The sequence below is a fragment of the Mustela lutreola genome, chromosome 2, assembly GCF_030435805.1.
Source record: "Mustela lutreola isolate mMusLut2 chromosome 2, mMusLut2.pri, whole genome shotgun sequence".
Lineage (NCBI taxonomy): Eukaryota > Metazoa > Chordata > Mammalia > Carnivora > Mustelidae > Mustela > Mustela lutreola.
In genome coordinates this window covers 106,675,752-106,695,292 of record NC_081291.1, presented here as the reverse complement: position 1 = coordinate 106,695,292, position 19,541 = coordinate 106,675,752, and the positions used below count along the sequence as shown (strand labels likewise).

The 19,541-nt window shown below is 41.6% G+C and overlaps 1 protein-coding gene across 4 annotated transcripts in view; it reads left to right on the top strand.

The window, feature by feature from the left end:
• Positions 1-6,881, top strand: part of RNF168 (ring finger protein 168) — a 45,256-nt gene extending 38,375 nt beyond the window's left edge. For all 4 annotated transcript variants that reach the window (XM_059163018.1, XM_059163016.1, XM_059163015.1 and 1 more), the window contains one exon: positions 3,287-6,881. In XM_059163018.1, the coding sequence (XP_059019001.1) occupies positions 3,287-4,243 (957 nt within the window). In that variant the 3' untranslated portion in view covers positions 4,244-6,881. The remainder of the gene's footprint in view (positions 1-3,286) is intronic.
• The last annotated feature ends 12,660 nt before the right edge of the window (positions 6,882-19,541 follow it).

The window sequence follows — 19,541 nt, the reverse complement described above, 5'->3', positions numbered from 1 at the left end:
AGAAGCCCTCTTCCCCGTAAGAGTCAGTTATTTATTGTAATAACCCATGGGTATAGCCTCCAGGGGTCCTGGGAAGGAACATACCGGGTCAGAAGAGTTATAAGTCACTTACAGAAGCCCCAAGACTTGATTTCCCATTGTTTGCTTATAGATCATCATAGTTCTCCTAGTACAGATGCAGTTCACCAGTAAAATCATTTTTACCATAAGCTATGTGAACTAGTAAGACAGGTGACATTGCACCTTTATCAGGTTTTTAGGAAAATAGAACTAGGAAATGTGAGCTGACGCCAAGGTTGATTTCCTACAGAGATGTTTTGTTAACCCTTTACTAAGAGGCTCCTAGATCTTTTAAAAACTCAGCTAGGTAGTTTAAAACCTGTCATTTAATTGGCATTTACCATGTGCCAGATAATGTGTGTATTATTTTCTTCAGTGTCCACCACAAGCACCAACTCTATTAAGGTAGGTATTCATTCTTGTGCCCATTTTACAGTTAAGAGTTAACTACGGCACACACAGATAAGAGACTTGTGCACAGTCCCTTAAGTAGAGATGCTAGAGGGAAGATTCAGGTCCAGATGATCTGGCTCATACTAGAACTGAGGATGGAGGAGGACTTGTAGTGTAGGGATATTTGTCCTACCCTTGTGTTCATATTCACAGCAAAAGCAGGTAAGCAACCTGGGATTTATCCAGTCCAAAGGGGACTGGTTTGTAAGAAATGCTATAAGAAATGATAAAGGCAAAGCAGATAGATAAAAGAATAGATTTAAAGTCTCTAACAACAAGGAGTAATTTTTGTTCTGAGGCAAATTCTCACCAAAGCCAGTCTGTCTGTCTTTTTTATTAACATATAATGTATTATTTGCTTCACGGGTACAGGTCTGTGAATCATCAGTCTTACACAATTCACAGCACTCACTGTAGCACATACCCTCTCCAATGTCCTTAACCCAGGCATTCTATTTCTCCCCACCGACCTCCCAGCAACCCTCAGTTTGTTTCCTGAGATTAAGAGTCTCTTATGGTTTGTCTCCCTCCCGATCCCATCTTGTTTCATATTTTCCTTCCCTACCCCCCAAGCCCCTACTCTGCCTCTCTAATTCCTCATATCAGGGAGATCATATGATAATTGTCTTTCTCTGATTGACTTATTGTGCTCCGCATAATACTCTCTAGTTCAATCCACATCATTGCAAATGGCAAGATTTCATTTCTTTTGATGGCTGCATAGTATTCTCTCTCTCACACACACACACACACCCCCCACACATATCTGTGGGGTGTGTGTGTGTATATACACCACAGGTATATGTGTGTATATATATATACACGTGTGTATATATGGTATATATACACACGTGTATATATATATACCACATCTTTTTTTCCTTTTGAGAGTTTATTTATTTATTTGACAGACAGAGATCACAAGTAGGCAGAGAGGCAGGCAGAGAGAGAGTGGGGGAAGCAGGCTCCCCACTGAGCAGAGAGCCCGACGCAGGACTCGATCCCAGGACCCCGAGATCATGACCTGAGCTGAAGGCAGAGGCTTTAACCCACGGAGCCACCCAAGCGCCCCAACCACATCTTTTTTATCCATTCATCTGTTGATGGACATCTAGGTTCTTTCCATAGTTCGGCTATTGTGGACATTGCTGCTGCAAACATTCGGGTGCACATGCCCCTTTGGATCACTACGTTTGTATCTTCAGGATAAATACCCAGTAGTGTGATTGCTGGGTTGTCAGGTACTTCTATTTTCAACTTTTTGAGGAGCCTCCATGCTGTTTTCCAGAGTGGCTGCACCAGCTTGTGTTCCGACCAACAGTGTAGGAGGGTTCCCCTTTCTCCACATCCTCGCCAACATCTGTCGTTTCCTGACTTGTTGATTTTAACCATTCTAATTGGTGTGAGGTGGTATCTCATTGTGGTTTTGATTTGTATTTCCCTGACGCCGAATGATGTGGACACTTTTTCATGTGTCTGTTGGCCATTTGGATGTCTTCTTTGCAGAAATGTCTGTTCATGTCTTCTGCTCATTTCTTGATTGGATTATTTGTTCTTTGGGTGTTGATAAGTTTTTTATAGATTTTTGGATACTAGCCCTTTATCTGATACATCATTTGCAAATATTCACCAAAGCCTTTCTTAAGGCTTTTCTGTGGTCAAAACTAATTCTAGGTATTTACTTACCTAAGACCTATAAGTGAAAAGAAAAATAATAATGACAAAAAGTCAGGGGTTTCTTTTTTTCTTTTTCTCTTTTTTCTTTTTCCTGCTCTTCTCTTCTTTTCTTTCTTTCTTTTTCTTTTTTTTTTTTTTTTAAAGCAAGGGTTTTTAACCTAAGGCCTGGGTCTGTGGTTAGAATCCAGAGAGTACATATGAACTTAAATGGAAGGAAAGGTTTATCTTTACTTTCACCTCAACTCTCATTCCTTTAGTTACAAATGTAGACTTCAAACTGTAATACTGTTAGCAAAAGCTGTGCCTTTGGTCATCATCAGTGGAAAGCACAGGTTTTTATCATGTTAAATTTGTGGCAGGTTTCTTAAAATATTGTTACTTGTCCCTACTTCAGCATTACAAGTAATTAGACTTGCCTCAGTAGATCTTATTATTTAATGTATTAATAGTTGCACATTGCATTAGGAATGACATTCTAATAATTGTGTTGCAGTACAAATTATTCCCATTATAATCCTATGGATTTATTTTTATATTTTAAAGTATTCAGAAGAGGTCTGTAAGCTTCACCAAAATGCCGAAAGGTGAAGAGTCCATGGCACAAAAAGGGGCTAAAAACCTATGGCCTAGGGGAAATTTATAAGGTGAAAGAGAGGTTAGGTCCTGGTGCCAGCTTATTGGCTATACCCAAAATCTAGTTTGTAGGTTTTAATGGGAGTGAAAATGAAGGAGTGCCCTTATCTAAATTGGCACACAGAATAAAAATACTATTAAGAATTGGGGCGCCTGAATAGCTCAGTGGGTTAAGCCTCTGCCTTCAGCTCAGGTCATGGTCTGAGGGTCCTGGGATCAAGCCCCGCATTGGGGGGGGGGGTCCTCTGCTCAGCAGGGAGCCTGCTTCCCCCTCTCTGCCTGCCTCTCTGCCTACTTGTGATCTCTCTCTGTCAAATATTTAAATAAAATCTTTTTAAAAAAAGAACTAATATGCTTTATTAGTAGTGATGCTATCTTACTGTGAAAACTCAGAGAGTAGACTTCGGTATTGTGACTTGATGTTTTTCTCCGGTTCACTTCAGTCTTTTTCTGTTTTCTACAGAAAACTGACAGTAGTGTTGTAGAGAGCCCTGCATGGCAAGATACAGAAATTGAGGAAGATATGCCAACACTTTCTCCACAAATATGCATGGAAATTCAAGAACAAGGTGAAAAGTCTTCAGAGTCACCTATGCCTCAGTTATGTGCCAGTGGCAGAGAATGGTGCCTTGAAGGAAAAGTCAAAATGAGACCAACCAATCATGATAAAGAGTTATGTGTCCTAAATCATGAAGGACCTGAAGCCAGAGTTCCCTGCTCTGGAGAAGCTGCAGCTAAGCCTTATGGCAAAACCGAGAGTGGGTGCACTGTATCAGGTACGACACAGATAACTGCAAGTAATACAGTTACGACAGAAAATGAAGAGTCTTGCCTACCTATCAGTAAGGATATTTCCAAAAGAAAAAACCCAGAATCTTTGTCTGAAGCAGTCAGGGATCCGTGTGTTTCTGCAAAAAGAAGGAAAACATTCCCCGAAGCTTCCTCAGACCAAGAGGAAGCAGAAATCAACTTTACCCAAAAACTGATAGATTTGGAACGCTTACTTTTTGAGAGACATAAACAAGAAGAAGAGGATAGGTTATTAGCGTTACAGCTTCAGAAAGAAGTAGATAAAGAACAGAAGAAGCCAAACCGGCAGAAAGGATCCCCAGATGAGTATCATTTACGTCCTACGTCATCACCTCCAGACAGATTGCTAAATAGACAGAGGAAGAATTCCAAAGACAGGAACTTCAAAAGACAGACTGATACAGAGCATTCCAAATCTCGGAGAGGCTCGAAAAATGAAAATTGGCAGCCGTCTTTTAAGATCCAGTTGAAACATTCAGTTAATGTTAATGGGAGAAAGATGCCAAATTCTTCTAGAGATAATACTAATGTATCTAAAAGCACTAATTCCCTACAGCCTAGTAAGTCACAGAAAAGTATTTTCCAGATGTTTCAGAGGTATACAAAGTAATGCATGGGGAGAAAGAGGTTTTTATAATCTAGCAAATGGATGGATTAGGAAGCCTTTTTTCATATAGAGACTTTGTAATGGTCACACCCATTGTCTATAAAGGATGGCATGATTATGAGGGAGGAATGTATAAATGTGTTTCTGCCAAACTGTGGTAAGCAGGAGTCCCAATCCTTTGCTTTTTTAATAACTGTGGTGTACTAAGTTTGACAATCCTTATGGGTATAAGAATGCCTTGGCGAGCTCCGAAGAAATCTTCAAGTGCCATTCTGTTTCCCAGAAATGCATGTTTTACAAAAGCCTTTGCTTCCCTTCGTGTCCTAACTAGTAATCAAAGTGAGATGATACATACCAAGTAGTTAGGAACCCAGCAGGGTAAGTTCTCTTGCTACTTCCCATATATTTGCAGAGCACTTGAAATGCATCTCCCATAACACTAAAGGAATCTAGTTTTCATCTCCACTTTAATTATTTTAACCATTATAGCATTTTCTTCGATTTAAAATGGTTTGTGATTAATGTGAAATCAGAAAAATCAAGAGTTTCCTGGAGAATTAGGAGTTAGTTGACAGAAAGGAAACTAGGCTCTTGATGCGAAGGGAGTTGAAGAGTTGGGGTGCGGCTCAGTGGAGCAGATTGATTGAAAGCGTTGGAATGGAATGAGTGACCAGAAGCTGGGCCTGGGATGCAGTAGCAGGTGACATTTATTAGAGGGTTCTCCCTCCTCTCTTTGCTAAATGACATGGAAAACATTTGGGTTTTAAAGCTTTTCATGCCATAGTATCTGGTGTCAAAATCAAAATCAATTGCTAAATTGCCTGAAATTTAGGAATGTCACCTTTTTATTAATCTGCTATTCTGGGGGTGGGGTAGGACTTTACTATAGGAGAGTTAAATATCATAATATCTTTTGTTGTGGGACCTGAGATATAACCATGTGTTTATTTCCTTATATTATCATTTGTATTGATGCTGACTATTATATGTGTTTATCGACAGAAAAAGAAAGTCTGATACTTGGGTTTTGCCGTCTTACCCTTGAAAGTTAAATCAGAAGGCAGTGATTTCATTTTGTGAAATTTAACTTACAGACCATTAATCTTTTTTTTACATTGATATGAACAACTTTAAGCAAATAGTAGTTTTAACAGCATTTCTGCTGATCTCTAGTTGTCCATCCTTTTGAAGTAAAAATAAAACATCCTAGAGCTAATTCGAGCTTAAATTTATCAATATTTTTGTACATTATTAAGATTTTTTCTCCAAATTTTGTAATTAAAATTCTGTTAATCTTTGCATACTTAATGGCATCTATTTCAATATTGATTGGGTAATTATGGGTAGAATTCTGATGCTAATTTAAAATTTAGTTTGCTCTTTCTCAAAAAAAGAAAAACGTTTTTGCCCTCTGAGTAATGATTGTGCTAAAATGAAGTCTAGTCAGAAACTAACCAAATTTCTCCAAAATATGATAAAATCTGTCTTCTCATCAAATCAATATTTTTCTAAGAGCAATTTCACTTAACATTTTAGGGTAGACACTGTTAGAACTCCTCAAAAGTTGTATAATTAAATTTTTCTGGAATAGTCCATGACCAAAAAGGGGTGAAAATAGTGTGACATATATAGGATTTCTGCATTTAACCACTCATTTGTGAAGAAGTCTTCCTGACCTTAAGATAAATTTTAATTTCTCTATTAGTTTTTCTGGTAGTCCTACCTTACATTTCTTTTCATTAGAAACGAATAAATGTTTTGTGTCAGTCATTAGAGTGTATTGCTACTTATTCCTCTCATTTTTGTGGAGGGATAGGAGAATATTGAACTTCTCAGGGAGCACTAGAACTATACAAAGGTTGAGAATCTGAAAATTAAAATAATAAAAATTAAGACAATTACATGTATTTTACCACAATTAAAAAATAAAAATTAACTACCTAAAATTAAAAAATTCTGCATAACAAAAATTACCACCATAATGGAAAATTGGAAAATAAGGCAAATGGTGAGAGGGGTGGAGGGGCGGGGAGTAGATGCAATTTGTCGTGAAGAGCTCATTTCCTTTGTACCAAGGATCTGCTGATAGATTATGAAAATGACTAATAACTCAAAGGGAAAATTAGAACTGTTCCCAAGAAACAGTTCCCAGGAAAGGAAATACAGATGTCTTTTAAGTGTGTGAAAAGATGCATAATGTCACTTATACTCGGGTTTATACATCTGTCTACCCTTCACATTAGTTAAGATAAAGGTGCTTTTTTGTTTTGCTTTGTGTATGTATGTATGTTTAAATCTTGGCAAGAGTATGGGGAAATAAGCACGCTTATGTATTGGTTGGTATCAGTAGAAAATTTAAAACCCCAATTCTGAATTGGGCAATTCTATCTCTAGGAATTTCCTAAAGCTGCCTTTACATGTGTGTAGAATGACATGTACAAAATATTTTTGTATGGCACTGTTTATAATAATAAGCTTAGAAAAAAACCTTAATGTCACATCAATAGATATTAAATGATGGTACAATTGTTATATAGCAATTAACAACAAAACCACGTTACTGATATGAAAAGATAGATCTATGTATTTGCATAATATGTCTAGAAAGAGAAGCAATAAATGTTGCCAACAGGGAGAGAAACCTTGTGGCTGGGAGATAAGGGTGGAAGAATGACTTTTCACTCTGTGTTCTTTCCTACTTTTTGAATTTTCAGTCATACCAAATATATCATCTAGTCAAAATTTAAATGTTTTTAAAATGTTGCAAGATAAGAGTACCCGGGTGGCTCAGTTGGTTGAGTAATGGACTCTTGATTTAGGCTCGGGTCATGATCTCAGGGTCCCGGAATTGACCCCAGCATTTGGCTCTGTGCTCAGCAGCGAGTTGGCTCAGGGTTCTCCCTCTGCCCTATCCATGCTTGCACACGCGTTTTCTCTCTCAAATTAATAGATGAATCTTTTTAAAAAAATGTTGCAAATAGGGGCACCTGGAAAAAAAAAAAAGATAGGGGCATCTGACTGGCTCAGTCGGAAGAGCCTGGGACTCCTGATCTCAGCATCGTGAGTTCGAGCACGGTGTTGAATATTAGAAATAACCTAAGAAAAAAAAAAATTTTTTTTTAAAGATATTGCAAGATAAAGGAAGCTTATTAATTTCAGCCTTCACCACTCTGAAGGGTGTTCTTTGCCTTTACATATTAAAAATCAATTCAGGAAGTTTTTTTCAGTGTGGAAAGAACTATAGCATTCTCAGTTGATTTGAATGTATTTAGCTTTTAGGTACTATTTTTAAATTATTTGAAAAGCAAGATTTATGTTTCCCAGGTAGCATTGCAGCAGGCCTACATTCCTGCTGAGAGTAATGAGAAGAGCCAGATAGAAATGTAAACTTCTTGGGGGTGCCTGGGTGGCTCAGTGGGTTGAGCCACTGCCTTCGGCTCAGGTCATGGTCTCAGGGTCCTGGGATCGAGTCCCGCATCGGGCTCTGCTCAGCAGGGGGCCTGCTTCCCTTCCTCTCTCTCTGCCTGCCTCTCTGCCTACTTGTGATCTCTCTATGTCAAATAAATAAATAAAATTCTAAAAAAAAAAAAAAAAAAAAAAATGAAAGAAATGTAAACTTGCCAGGATACCTGGGTAGCTCAATCAGTTAAGCGTCTGCCTTCAGGTTAGGTCATGATCTCAGGGACCTGGGATGGAGCTCAGTAGTGAGTCTGCTTCTCCCTCTTCCTCTGTGATCTCTCTCTCCTTAAAAGGTAAAAAAAAAAAAAAAAAAGTAAAATTGCCTGCGGAAAAGCATCAGAGAGCTCCTGAAACAATGAGGACTAAACTCAGGGCTAAGATTCTAGAGAAGGGAGACATGAGAAGTGAAATGGTATTTGCAACCAAAAAGTGGTTTTGCTGGTAGCATGTGCCTGTTGTGAATGCAGGACAAGAATCAGGGCTGCTGCTAGTGAACAGAAACTGGCAGAACTCTTGGCCTTCTGATGAAGCTGGAATAACAATATTGGAGACTTGAGGGTCATCCAACACAAGGCCAATTTTCCCATCAAGGTAATTGCAGAGTTTTCAAACTGCTCAGGGCAGAGGCTTAAAAGGCTGAAAACCTCAGAAAAGCAGAGTTGTCATCAGGTTCACACTGCTGATGAGACAAAAGCATTCATGACCTGGGCGCCTGGGTGGCTCAGTGGGTTAAGCCGCTGCCTTCAGCTCAGGTCATGATCTCAGGGTCCTGGGATCGAGTCCCACATCGGGCTCTCTGCTCGGCAGGGAGCCTGCTTCCCTCTCTCTCTCTCTGCCTGCCTCTCCATCTACTTGTGATCTCTCTCTGTCAAATAAATAAATAAAATCTTAAAAAAAAAAAAAAAAAGCATTCATGACCTACCAAGGGAAGGGAGCCTATTGAATACACCAGGACCTCAACTGGAAGCCCTAGCACAGGGGTCTGTAAAATACACCCCCAGGGCCACTTCTGCAAGCTTCATGTTTTTGTAGGGCTTTTGGGCTAAGAATGGTTTTGGTTTTAAGTGCTCTACACCCAGCGTGGAGCCTGGCACAGGGCTTGAACTCACAACCCCAAGCCGGAGCTGAGATGGAGAGTTGGGCACTTAATGGACTGAACCACCCAGGCGCCCCTAGACCTCCCTTCTTAATTTGGTCTCTACCTGTTAGGTGAACTGCTTACCTTCCATTACCTCACTTTCTTAATTTGTAAATGGGAATCCTAATGTAATCAACCAAGTTGCTATCAAGAGGTAAGCACCTGGCACATGCCTTGATTCAAAAGAAGAACTGGAATAAGCGATGATTCCTCCTGCCTGGCTCTTTTCTGACCACACTACTCCACCAGTCCCACTTTTGGAAGAGTCTCACTTTGTTCATTGTTTTCGTCTCCCATAAATCTCCAAATGTGGCATCCAATAAGCTGCAATTTATCTTCCGTCCACTGATGGAGATTCCACTCAGCTCTGCCAGGCATGTCTGCAGCTCCCTGCATCACAAGAGACCCCTGCTTCTAAGTCCCCAGGTCACAAGAGTCCCTGGCCTCCCAAAGGAAACTGAATTCTCAGAAATCCTAAGTGGCTTCTACAAGTCCCTGTACTGGTTCACAGCTGGTGTGCATAAAAGTGTGCGAAACCCTAGAAACTCTGAGATTAAAAAGATGGGAGTTGAGACACTACTGTATGTTGACCCATTTCTTATTCCTGCATAAAGCTCTTAATAAACAATTATAACTTTAAATTTTGAGTCTGGTTTTTCCCCGTAGAATATTTTGCCTTGTCTTGGCAGGACTTGGAGCAACCTTGAGTTCAACTGAAGGGACTCTACATTTTACTTTTACGATCCTCTTCAATTTGGCTTTTGTAGTTCCAGGTTGCCACAATCAGGCTCTGTCCCTGGAAATCGTTCATTTCGGAAGGCTTTCTGTCAGGTGGGAATCATGCACGGAGTCTCCACGTTTTTGTATCCTTCATCTCCCTCTCTCAAGTCCTGTAATAGACTTTTGTGTCCCATCTTTTACTGCAGGTTAGACTGACCCCAGACTTTCCTGAGTCCCAGGATGGGGATGAGAACCCCATTCCTTGCTCAGTTGATAGTAGACAAATGTAGTGTATTGATCTGAGTCCAGTTAAGAAAACAAGAACCACAGTATTTCAGCAGAGGTTATAAAAAGGAATTGGTTAGACAAGTGTTAGACCAAAGGGAACGAACACATCTCTAACCCAAACACATCTCTAACTGCAGGAAGTGGCTACTGCCCTCAGAGCTGGGAAACAGAAGGGAAGAGTCTGAGTTACTAGAACGAGGCACTTAAGAGGTGGGGGAGGGTGTACTGCGGAGCTGGTGTTCAAACCTTTGAGAAAGAACCCTTGTAGGTGTTGCTGGTGCTCCGAAAGGGTCCAGCGAGTCTTGTTTTAGGAAAGCTGAATTTGGAAACAAGTCAACTGCCACTGCTGGGGAAGCACTGATAGGAACAGCAAAAACCAAGACAACCCTTTTCCTCTTGCCTCCTAGTACTTCCTATAATAGAGCGGGAAGCTTGCTGAAGGAGGAGCCTGGGAGAGTGGGAAAATGTCTTTTGTAGCTGAGAAGAGGGTGGGGGAACCACACCAGAGAGGATTCCCTTCAGTGGTTTCTGGGACTAAGATGTCTTGAAATTTCTAAGGTAAAACTACAGAAAGCTTTTATCCTGACAAGATGGAGTAATGTGTGTGGGGGAAAAGATGCGTAAGCACAAATGTGCAGAAGTAAGACTTTGCTAAGGATCTATGGAAGTAAATAATGGAGAACCTTCCCAGCTGCCCAGCTTCTGTTGGGCTCATGGTATCTGAGTGTCCCATCTTGATCAGAGTTGATCATTCAGCATTTTGGGCGTGCCACTCCACACAGACTAACATCACCTAAAGCCACCATTGTCCTGACTCCCTACCAGCTACCCAGTTCCTCACCTACAGGGACGCTAGGCACGCCTCTCTAAAATTTCTTGTATGGAAAATGAAGGCCTCCAGCAGTATCACTAAATTCCCAGAGCTCCCAGGAGTATGTTTCTGGGTACATCTCAGAGATCCTGAATTAAATTTAAAGGAGGGCATTTGAGTAATTGAAGTAGATCATAATGAAGTAACTCTCCAGAGTAAACCTAGATTACAAAAAAAATCAGATGGCAGAGACATTGTATAATTTTAGCAAGAGCACTAAGAGAATACCACGGATCAATTTGGTTTTAACATGTGAGAGAATTGTTCCACTTCCAAAGAGCTAGAAGTGTTGTAGTTTATACAACCGTATTCTTAATTTACTGAATTAAAAACTGTTCAAAATCCCAGGATTTAAAGAATGATTGCCTGCTTGCAAAAGCATCATGTAAGAAAAAAATTTTTTTACTTGATTACTTCTATTGGCAAATGCATAGCAAACTGCTTAAAGCTTTTATTTGCATAAATTTCAAAATTACATTAACTGGCATATTTTTAGAAGAGAATTTTGGGGGGTTGCTGATAAGAACAGGTTACAAACCAAAAAATAGGTAAGTGGCCTAATTACCTAAGTCTTTGGGAGAGGGGGAGAAGTAGCAATTTTAATGTTGCATAATAGCAAAAGATTAAAAAAAAAAGAAAGAAAAAAAAAGAAAAGAAAAATGAGAATGGAGCCCAACCTTTGGCTTAAAAAAAAATCTTTAAAAAAAATCTTCGAGTACCATATATTTTTCTGAAACATTTATTCTAAGTTTGGCGGCTTTTGCATTAAATTATTTATTTTTACTTTTATTTTTCTATTTCTTTAAAGATTTTATTTATTTGAGAGAGAGAGTGAGTGGGAGAGAGAGCACGAGGGAGGGGGGCAGAGACAGAGGGAGAAGCAGGCTCCCCACTGAGCAGGAAACCCAAGGTGGGGCTCCATCCCAGGATCCTGGGATCCAGACCTGAGCCAAAGGCAGACACTTAACTGAGCCACCCAGGCACCCCAGAGAATCTTTTTTTTTTTTTTTTTAAGATGTTATTTGTTTATTTGACAGAGAGAAATCACAAGCAGACGGAGAGGCAGGCAGAGAAGGAGATAGAGGGAAGCAGAGAGCCCGATGCAGGACTCGATCATGACCCAAGCCGAAGGCAGTGGCTTAATCCACTGAGCCACCCAGGTGCCCCCCCGCCACTGAATCGTTTTTAAATGTCAAAAAGTTATTTTGGTGAGAGAAGAGAAAAAACATTATTTTGTCATTTTTATCTTAATTTTATGGAATCTGTTTCTATTTTTCTCCAGTCTTAAGAGCAGTTACTATAGAAAACACTTATTTTGAATGAGATTGAAGTGAGTTTCTTTTTTTTAAGTTCTAAGAACAATACTTTTTTCTGTTTGCATTCTTATTTTTCTGAGTTGTTGGACTTCTTGATTTCTAGGGACTTTTTATGTATTTGGGAAGATTGGCCCTTTCTTTGTAGTAAGTTACAAAAAAATTTCCCAATGGGAATAAAAAAGTCCCCACACTCTGAGAAAAAGATAGATTGTTCTATAGCTGTGGTAACAAGTAACCTTGCCAGAATAGGTTATAAGCCTGTCTAATGAATCAATGACATCTTGATTCATTGAACACACCTCTGAAAACCAACCAGTCAGTGACAGCCTTTAGAAGTCAGCTAATCATCAGTGGTCTATTGCCAGGGAACACTTTCCATACCATCAATACTATCACGCTCCCCTATATACGATTGACCTTTGCTTTGTGAAATGCTGATCAACAGACACCAACATACCTGTCCATTTCTTAGGTAATAAACAGATTTGAGGTCTTAGTTATTGAGTGTTAATCTTATATTTTGACACCAATTTGTCATTTGGCTTGAGTAGCCTTTTTTTTTTTTTTGGCCGTGTTGAAAGTATGTCATTTTTTTTTTTTTAAGATTTATTTATTTATTTATTTATTTATTTGACAGAAATCACAAGGAGGGAGAGAGGCAGGCAGAGGGTGGGGGGAACAGGCTCCCCGCTGAACAGAGAGCCTGATGCAGGGCTCAATCCGAGGACCCTGGGATCATGACCTGAGCTGAAGGCAGAGGCTTAACCCCCTGAGCCACCCAGGCGCCCCGAAGTGTGTCTTTACATAATTTAATTTTTAATCATTTAAAAAACAAATACTGATTTTTTTGTTAAAAGGATTTTCTCCACAGCTATAGAGGTATTACCCTTCCTACCCGCCCTCCCGGAAATGTGTGTGTGTGTCTGTGTGTGTACGTTTTACATTTCAGTGTATGTGACTCATTTGATGTTTAATCTACTGTATGGAGTAATTATGGTCCAACTTTTTGCCCCCATTGTTTATCCAGTTTTCCTATCACCATTTTTTTAAGTTCGTTTGTTTATTTGTTTAGTAGTATCTACACCTGCTGTGGGGCTCAAACACATGACCCTGAGATCAAGAGTTGCATGTTCTGACTGAGCCAGCCAGGCACCCCCATCACGTTTTTTTTTTAAATTTATTCTTTAATTTTTTAAGTAATCTCTCCATCCAGTGTGAGGCTTGAACTCACAACCCCAATATCAAGAGTAATTTATTTATTCTTTAATTTTTAAGTAATCATGTTTTTTTTTAAAAAGCCCATTATCACCGCTGATCTGAGAAGGCCTCTTTACTGTATACTAAACATATTACGGTCTATATCTGGATTTCCCCTTCTGTTTCATTGCCATGCTATCCATCCATGTGTCTAACACAGTTTTAACTACTGAAGTTTTATGATACAGCAAGTTGCCTGAATTGCTCTTTTCTCTTTTCCCTCACAATAACCTGGCTATTCTTATTTTTCTTTTAAGATTTTATTTATTTGACAGAGAGAAACACAGTGAGAGAGGGAACACAAGCAGAGGGAATGGGAGAAGGCAAACCAGGCTTCCCACTGAGCAGGGAGCTGGGTGCAGGGATTGAACCCAGGACCCTGGGATCATGACCTGAACCGAAGGCAGATGCTTAATGACTGAGCCACCCAGGTGCCCCTCTTGTTATTTTTCCATAAAAACTAAAATCCCATTCTATTTCTGGCAGTCTCTTGCCTCTTACTGCTTCCTTTTCTTCAATCACGGTAGCTGCTACCAAGGGATACTGTCCCTGCTTTCTAAAGGGATTCCCTCTCAAATTCACCACCACTAGTCAACTTTCCTCTCTACCTGCCTCTCCTGCCCACCCCCTGCATCCCCCTGCCTTTCCCTGCTTTCCCCTGCAATGCTTATGCCTGGCCCTAATTGTTCCAGGAACCTGCACACAGGAGTTCCTCAGCCCACAGGGGCCCTCACCTTCTGAAAATGAATGCTTGCTGATGTTTTTCTGAGATCTTCCACCTCTAGGACCCCTTGGCATTTCCCCTTCTTGCCCAATGGCTGCTCCTGATCCACTGCACCTTTTAACCTCCCCAGGCTGGCTGTTCCAGCGATGAGTGTTTAAAGCCATCCTGGGGAACCTCACACAGCAAGGAAGCATGAGTGGCCTCTAGCAGCTAAGGACAGCCTCAAAGCAACAGCCAGCAAAACCCAAAGTTCTCGGGGTACCTGGGTGGCTCAGTGAGTTAAACCTCTGCCTTCTTCTCAGGTCATGGTCTCAGGGTCCTGGGATCAAGCCCCGCATCGGGCTCTCTGCTCAGTGGGGAGCCTGCTTTCCCCTCTCTCTCTGTCTCTCTGCCTACTTGTGATCTCTGTGTGTCAAATAAATAAATAAAATCTTAAAAAAAAAATTCTCTATGTTACAGAGAAGTACGCTGCCAACAAGCACATGAGCAGGGAATTAGATCCTGCCCCCATTGGAGCCTCCAAATGAGAACCCAGCTCCTACCAACACCTCGATACCCGCTTGCGAGACCCCAGGTAGAAGATGTAGCTAAGCGGTGCCCAGCTTCTGACTGGGTAATAATCTACATGCTGTTGTTTCAAGACACTGTGGTTACTTTTTTTTTTTTTTTTTAATTTATTTGACAGAGAGAGAGAGAGATCACAAGTAGGAGAGAGGCAGACAGAGAGAGGGGGAAGCGGTGAGCCAAGGCTCGATCCCAGGACCCTGAGATCATGACCTGAGCCGAAGGCAGAGGCTTAACCCACTGAGCCACCCAGGTGCCCCTGTGGTTACATTGTTATGCATCAGTAGTTAAACCATATAGATCATATGGCCTGAGAAACTGCTGAGTTTGCAACAGCCTTTCCTCCCCCCTTGCCGCTCCCCGCAAGAAAACCTTCCCACCAGAGGTCTTGCTCCATCTTCCTTAAACTCACTTATCAGTATAACCCATTTTCTGATTGCCCCTTCAGATTCCACTTTTCACTCTTGTCCTTGGAATGCCCCAAGAAGATAACCTGTAAGGGGCCTTGCTAACCCTCTGACTTCTAGTTGAATTATATTTAGCAGGAAATAAGAGGGAGAGGTGGGTATGATTGGAGTGCTTATCTCCCCCACCTCTCTCCAGGATCACCCTAGTTTGGCTGGCTGGCTGGCTGCATGTCTCAACTGAGTCATAGCCCCGTAAGGAAGTGCTCACCACACAGCCTCTTTCCTGGGTCTGGTAACTGCTTCCTCCTCTCTACCCTTCTGATCTAGGAGTGGTAACAGTTCTCTGGCATTGCTACAAGGAACCATCTTGTGCTTTCCCCACACCATGCCCACGCCTTTATAAATAATCCCTCTTCTCAAATTATCTCATTTTAACTGAGCCATCTATCTCTTGCCAGGCCCCTGAGTGGTACTCTTAACTAGACTAGGAAGCATACCAGCTACTGAAAATCATGGAAATGTTCCATATCTTGAAAACTCATTGAACAGTACACTTAAAATGTATGTATTTTATTGCATGTAAATTTTATCTCAAGTTTAACTAATTAATATCTCAATTTTTAAAAAATTAGTCCATGAAGGGGCACCTGGGTGGCTCAGTCACTTAAGCACCTACCATCAGCTGAGGTCATGATCCCAGGGTGCTGGGATCACGCCCCGCACTGGCTCCCTGCTCAGTGGGGAGTCTGCTTCTGCCTCTCCCTCAGATTATGCTCTCTCTGTTTCTCTCTCTCTCAAATAAATAAAATCTTTAAAAAAATAATAATCCATGAAATCTGTAACCCATGCTCTTTGGTTCCTATGGGTCACTCGATGACCCTTTGCATAGTTCCCATATCACAGGGCACCCCTGCCTACATGCTCCCCTGTGTCTCAAGAGAGCCCCTGGACCACAGAGGAAAACAGTTAACAGGGAGGGGGAAAAAATCCTTATGGCTTCCTCAGGTTATTATACTAGTTCCACATATTTTGTCCTTAATAAAGGTACATTTTTTTAAAGCTTGTAATTTTAAAGTAATAGGAGTGTTGAACTTCACCTGTTTCTCTACCCTGTCTGCAGATCTATATAAATGACAGTTTCACTCTACATTTGGGGATAGTCATCTATTTCTTCTACTCTCTCCACCATTCCTTATTTTAGCTATCTTTAAGCAGTAGTGAGGAGGAGATGACACCTATTCACATGGACTATTTTTTTTTTAAGATTTATTTATTTAGCTTAAGGAGCCTGGGTCTCTCAGTCAGTTAAGCCTCTGCCTTTGGCTCAGGCCATGATCTCAAGGTCTTGGAATCGAGTCCTGCATCTGGCTCCCTGCTCACGGGGAGCCTGCTTCTCCCTCTGCTCATGCATGCTCCCTCTCCCTAATAAACAAATTAAATATATTTTTGAAAAGATTTTTTTTTTTTTTTTTTTTTTTTTTTTAAAGATTTTATTTATTTATCAGAGAGAGAGAGGGGGAGAGAGCGAACACAGGCAGACAGAATGGCAGGCAGAGGCAGAGGGAGAAGCAGGCTCCCCGCTGAGCAAGGAGCCCGATGTGGGACTCGATCCCAGGACGCTGGGATCATGACCTGAGCCGAAGGCAGCTGCTCAACCAACTGAGCCACCCAGGCGTCCCCATAATCCTTTCAACAATTCTGTGAGGCAGATACCATTTTATGCCATTTTACAGATGAAGGAAACTGAAACTTAAGAGATTGAGTAATTTGTCCAAGGTCAGAGAGAAATAGTGAGGACAAGTAAGGATTTGAACCGAGGACTTGACTCCAGAGATGGGACTCTGACTCTATTCTGTTCAGAAAGGGAATAAGTGAAGATCCAATTTAGAAGGAAAAAAGGAAGGGATTATGTGCAGTTCTAGACACCAAGTAAGGGCATGGGATGCCCCATTTTCTAGAGGAAGAACTTGAGACCCGGGCCGTCAACACTTCCCAAGGGGATTCTGACAGTAAGTGGAAAAAGTCAGAATTTATATCCAGATCAGAGTCTAAAACCCAATTCTTTCAAGTATAATGTGCTGCCTTGTTTTGTGTGTGTGTGTGTGCGTGCGCACACGCACGCACGCACTTGTGTTCTGAGAAGGCTCCACGCTCAGCACGGAGCACAATGTGGGGCTTGAACTCCCAATCCTGAGATCAAGACCTGAGCTGAGATCAAAAGTCAGATACTCAACAGACTGAGTCACCCGAACCACCCAGAAGCCCAAAATGTGCTGCCTTGCTAAATATAAATTATATGAAGTAAACACAAGGATTTAATTTATTTATATAACACCTCAAATGTGTAAGTCACATTTATTTTTGGCGCTTAAAGCTGAGGCTACGGTAGGATTTCCTGCCCCACAAAGGAAAAGAGGGATGGGCCTGGGCAAGCCCTGAGGACACAGTGAATGGCCACCAGGGAAGAACAGCTGCAGAGGAGAGAGAGGGCAGGAGGGCCAGAGAGATAGGAGGAAAGATGAGCAGATATGGTACCTTGGAGGCTAAGAGCGAGAGCTTGTCCTAAGAAGGAGGAATAAGCAAATGCTGAATTCTACCCCAAAATTCAGCTGAGATAAAAACCAATAAACATCTATAGGAATTAACAACTTTGAAGTCTTAGGTGACCCCAGCAGACTGGGTGCTGTGTGAGTGGAGTTGCGCATTCAGTGGTTCTGAAGTGAGTAGGAGAGGAGAAAAACAGAGGCGGTTGTGTGGACAACAATGTAGGGAAGTTTCGCTGTGAAAGGAGGTGGGGAGCCGGGTGGGAAGAGGAGGCACCTGGGCACACTGAAATGCCAGCGGAGAGGCTCTCGTTGAGAAGGAACGTTGCCATCTACACATACGAAGGCGAAAGAAGGGATAGATCTTGAGCGGGAGGAGAGATGGCTTTTCCGATGTGAAGGGCTGGGGTGAGTGAAATGACACAGACATATCTGTGGGTGTTGTGACTCCAGGTCAATGGAGTTCTTGCCTGATGGCTCCAGTTTTCAGGTTCTCCATTGAAAGTGAGCAGGGAAGGGAGCTGCCCAAGAATTGGGGAGGGAGAAACTTAGTAGGGACATGGCATCCTCTCTTTGGATGCCTTTGGCTTTTACCTGCTCTTACTGCAGCCACTTCAGCCTGGGCTCCCGACTGCTCCGTGTGGCTGCCACCACGTCGAACCCAGCCGCCAGCCTGTGCTGGGTGTCGGGTCTGCGATGGGATCTGACTCTCCCTACAAGCTCAAAAGTGAGCCGATTCCTGTCTCATGGATGTCGGCAGAAGTCCTGAGATGGCTGGGTCAGAGAAAAAGGACCTCATTACTCATGGTACAGCAGGCAGCATGAGCACCAGTTTTGGGTCAGGTCTTCTCGCCAGGGAGAAGAGCCCAGACAAAAGCAATACTCAGTAAACTTGTTCTTGAACTTCTGTGAGAATCTCTTTGGGAGACATTGTGAAGGGGCTGAGATCCTGTGTGAAAAAGTGAAGGGTGACTTGGTGAGTGCTAATGTGACCCCATTCGCATCCCAGGCGCTGATAAGGCCTGGAGCCTTCAGGTTACACTTCCAAAGGCTGATGCATACATAATATATGTGAAGTGACAAGAAGAGAGTTCTAGAATCAGATAGATGTGGATTCAAATTTACCTTGTAACCAAAGTCCTGACTTCTCTGAGTGTTTCCTCAGCTGTGAAACAGAAAATAAACCCTTCCTCACAGAATTGCTGAGGAGGTTCAGTGATGTCACCTATGTAAGACAGGATCCGTTTTTGAGATATGAACCAATATTTTACTCTGTACTTGCATTATTTGGTCACATTTGCTCATTGAAGCTATTGGACATTCATTTCTCTGGGAAGAGTTCAGCCAGGAAAAAAGAGAGGAAAATAAATTAGTTGTAGGATTTGAGTCTCAAAACCTAGTCCCGAGAGAGAGAACTCAACACAAGAACAATAGATTTATAAGAATACCTAATGCTGAGTAACGGAGCTCAGAATATGCCACCCAAAAATATGTCACTTAGTATAAAGATTATTTTAAGCTGAAGACATTTGAGATTCAACAATTGCAGAAAAAATAGCCTTCTCAGAGCTTTCTTATGTGACTAAAAGCAACATCTAGGAAATAAGGCCGCCGTGAATACCTCTTCAGGGAAGATTTACTCCCAGAAGGGAAAACAGGAACAAAACCTCCCCCAAATTCCTTCTCCAGAGAAATTTTACGACCCTGAAAGAGACAGAAAGACCAATCATAACGTTATAGACAAGCATTACTAAAACTTATCTCCTATTTGTTCTCCTGAAAACCCAGACATTTTTGAAAAGATTTTATTTATTTATTTGAGAGAGAGAGAGGGAGAGAGAAAGCATGAGCAGGGGGAGGGGCAGGGAGAAGCAGAATCCCCACTGAGCAGGGAGTTCTGATTTTGGGTTCTATCCCAAGACCCTTAGATCATGACCTGAGCTGAAGTAGGCGCTTAACCGACTGAGCCCCCCCAGGCATCCCTATAAGAGGGAGTTCTTATGTTGTGGAATCT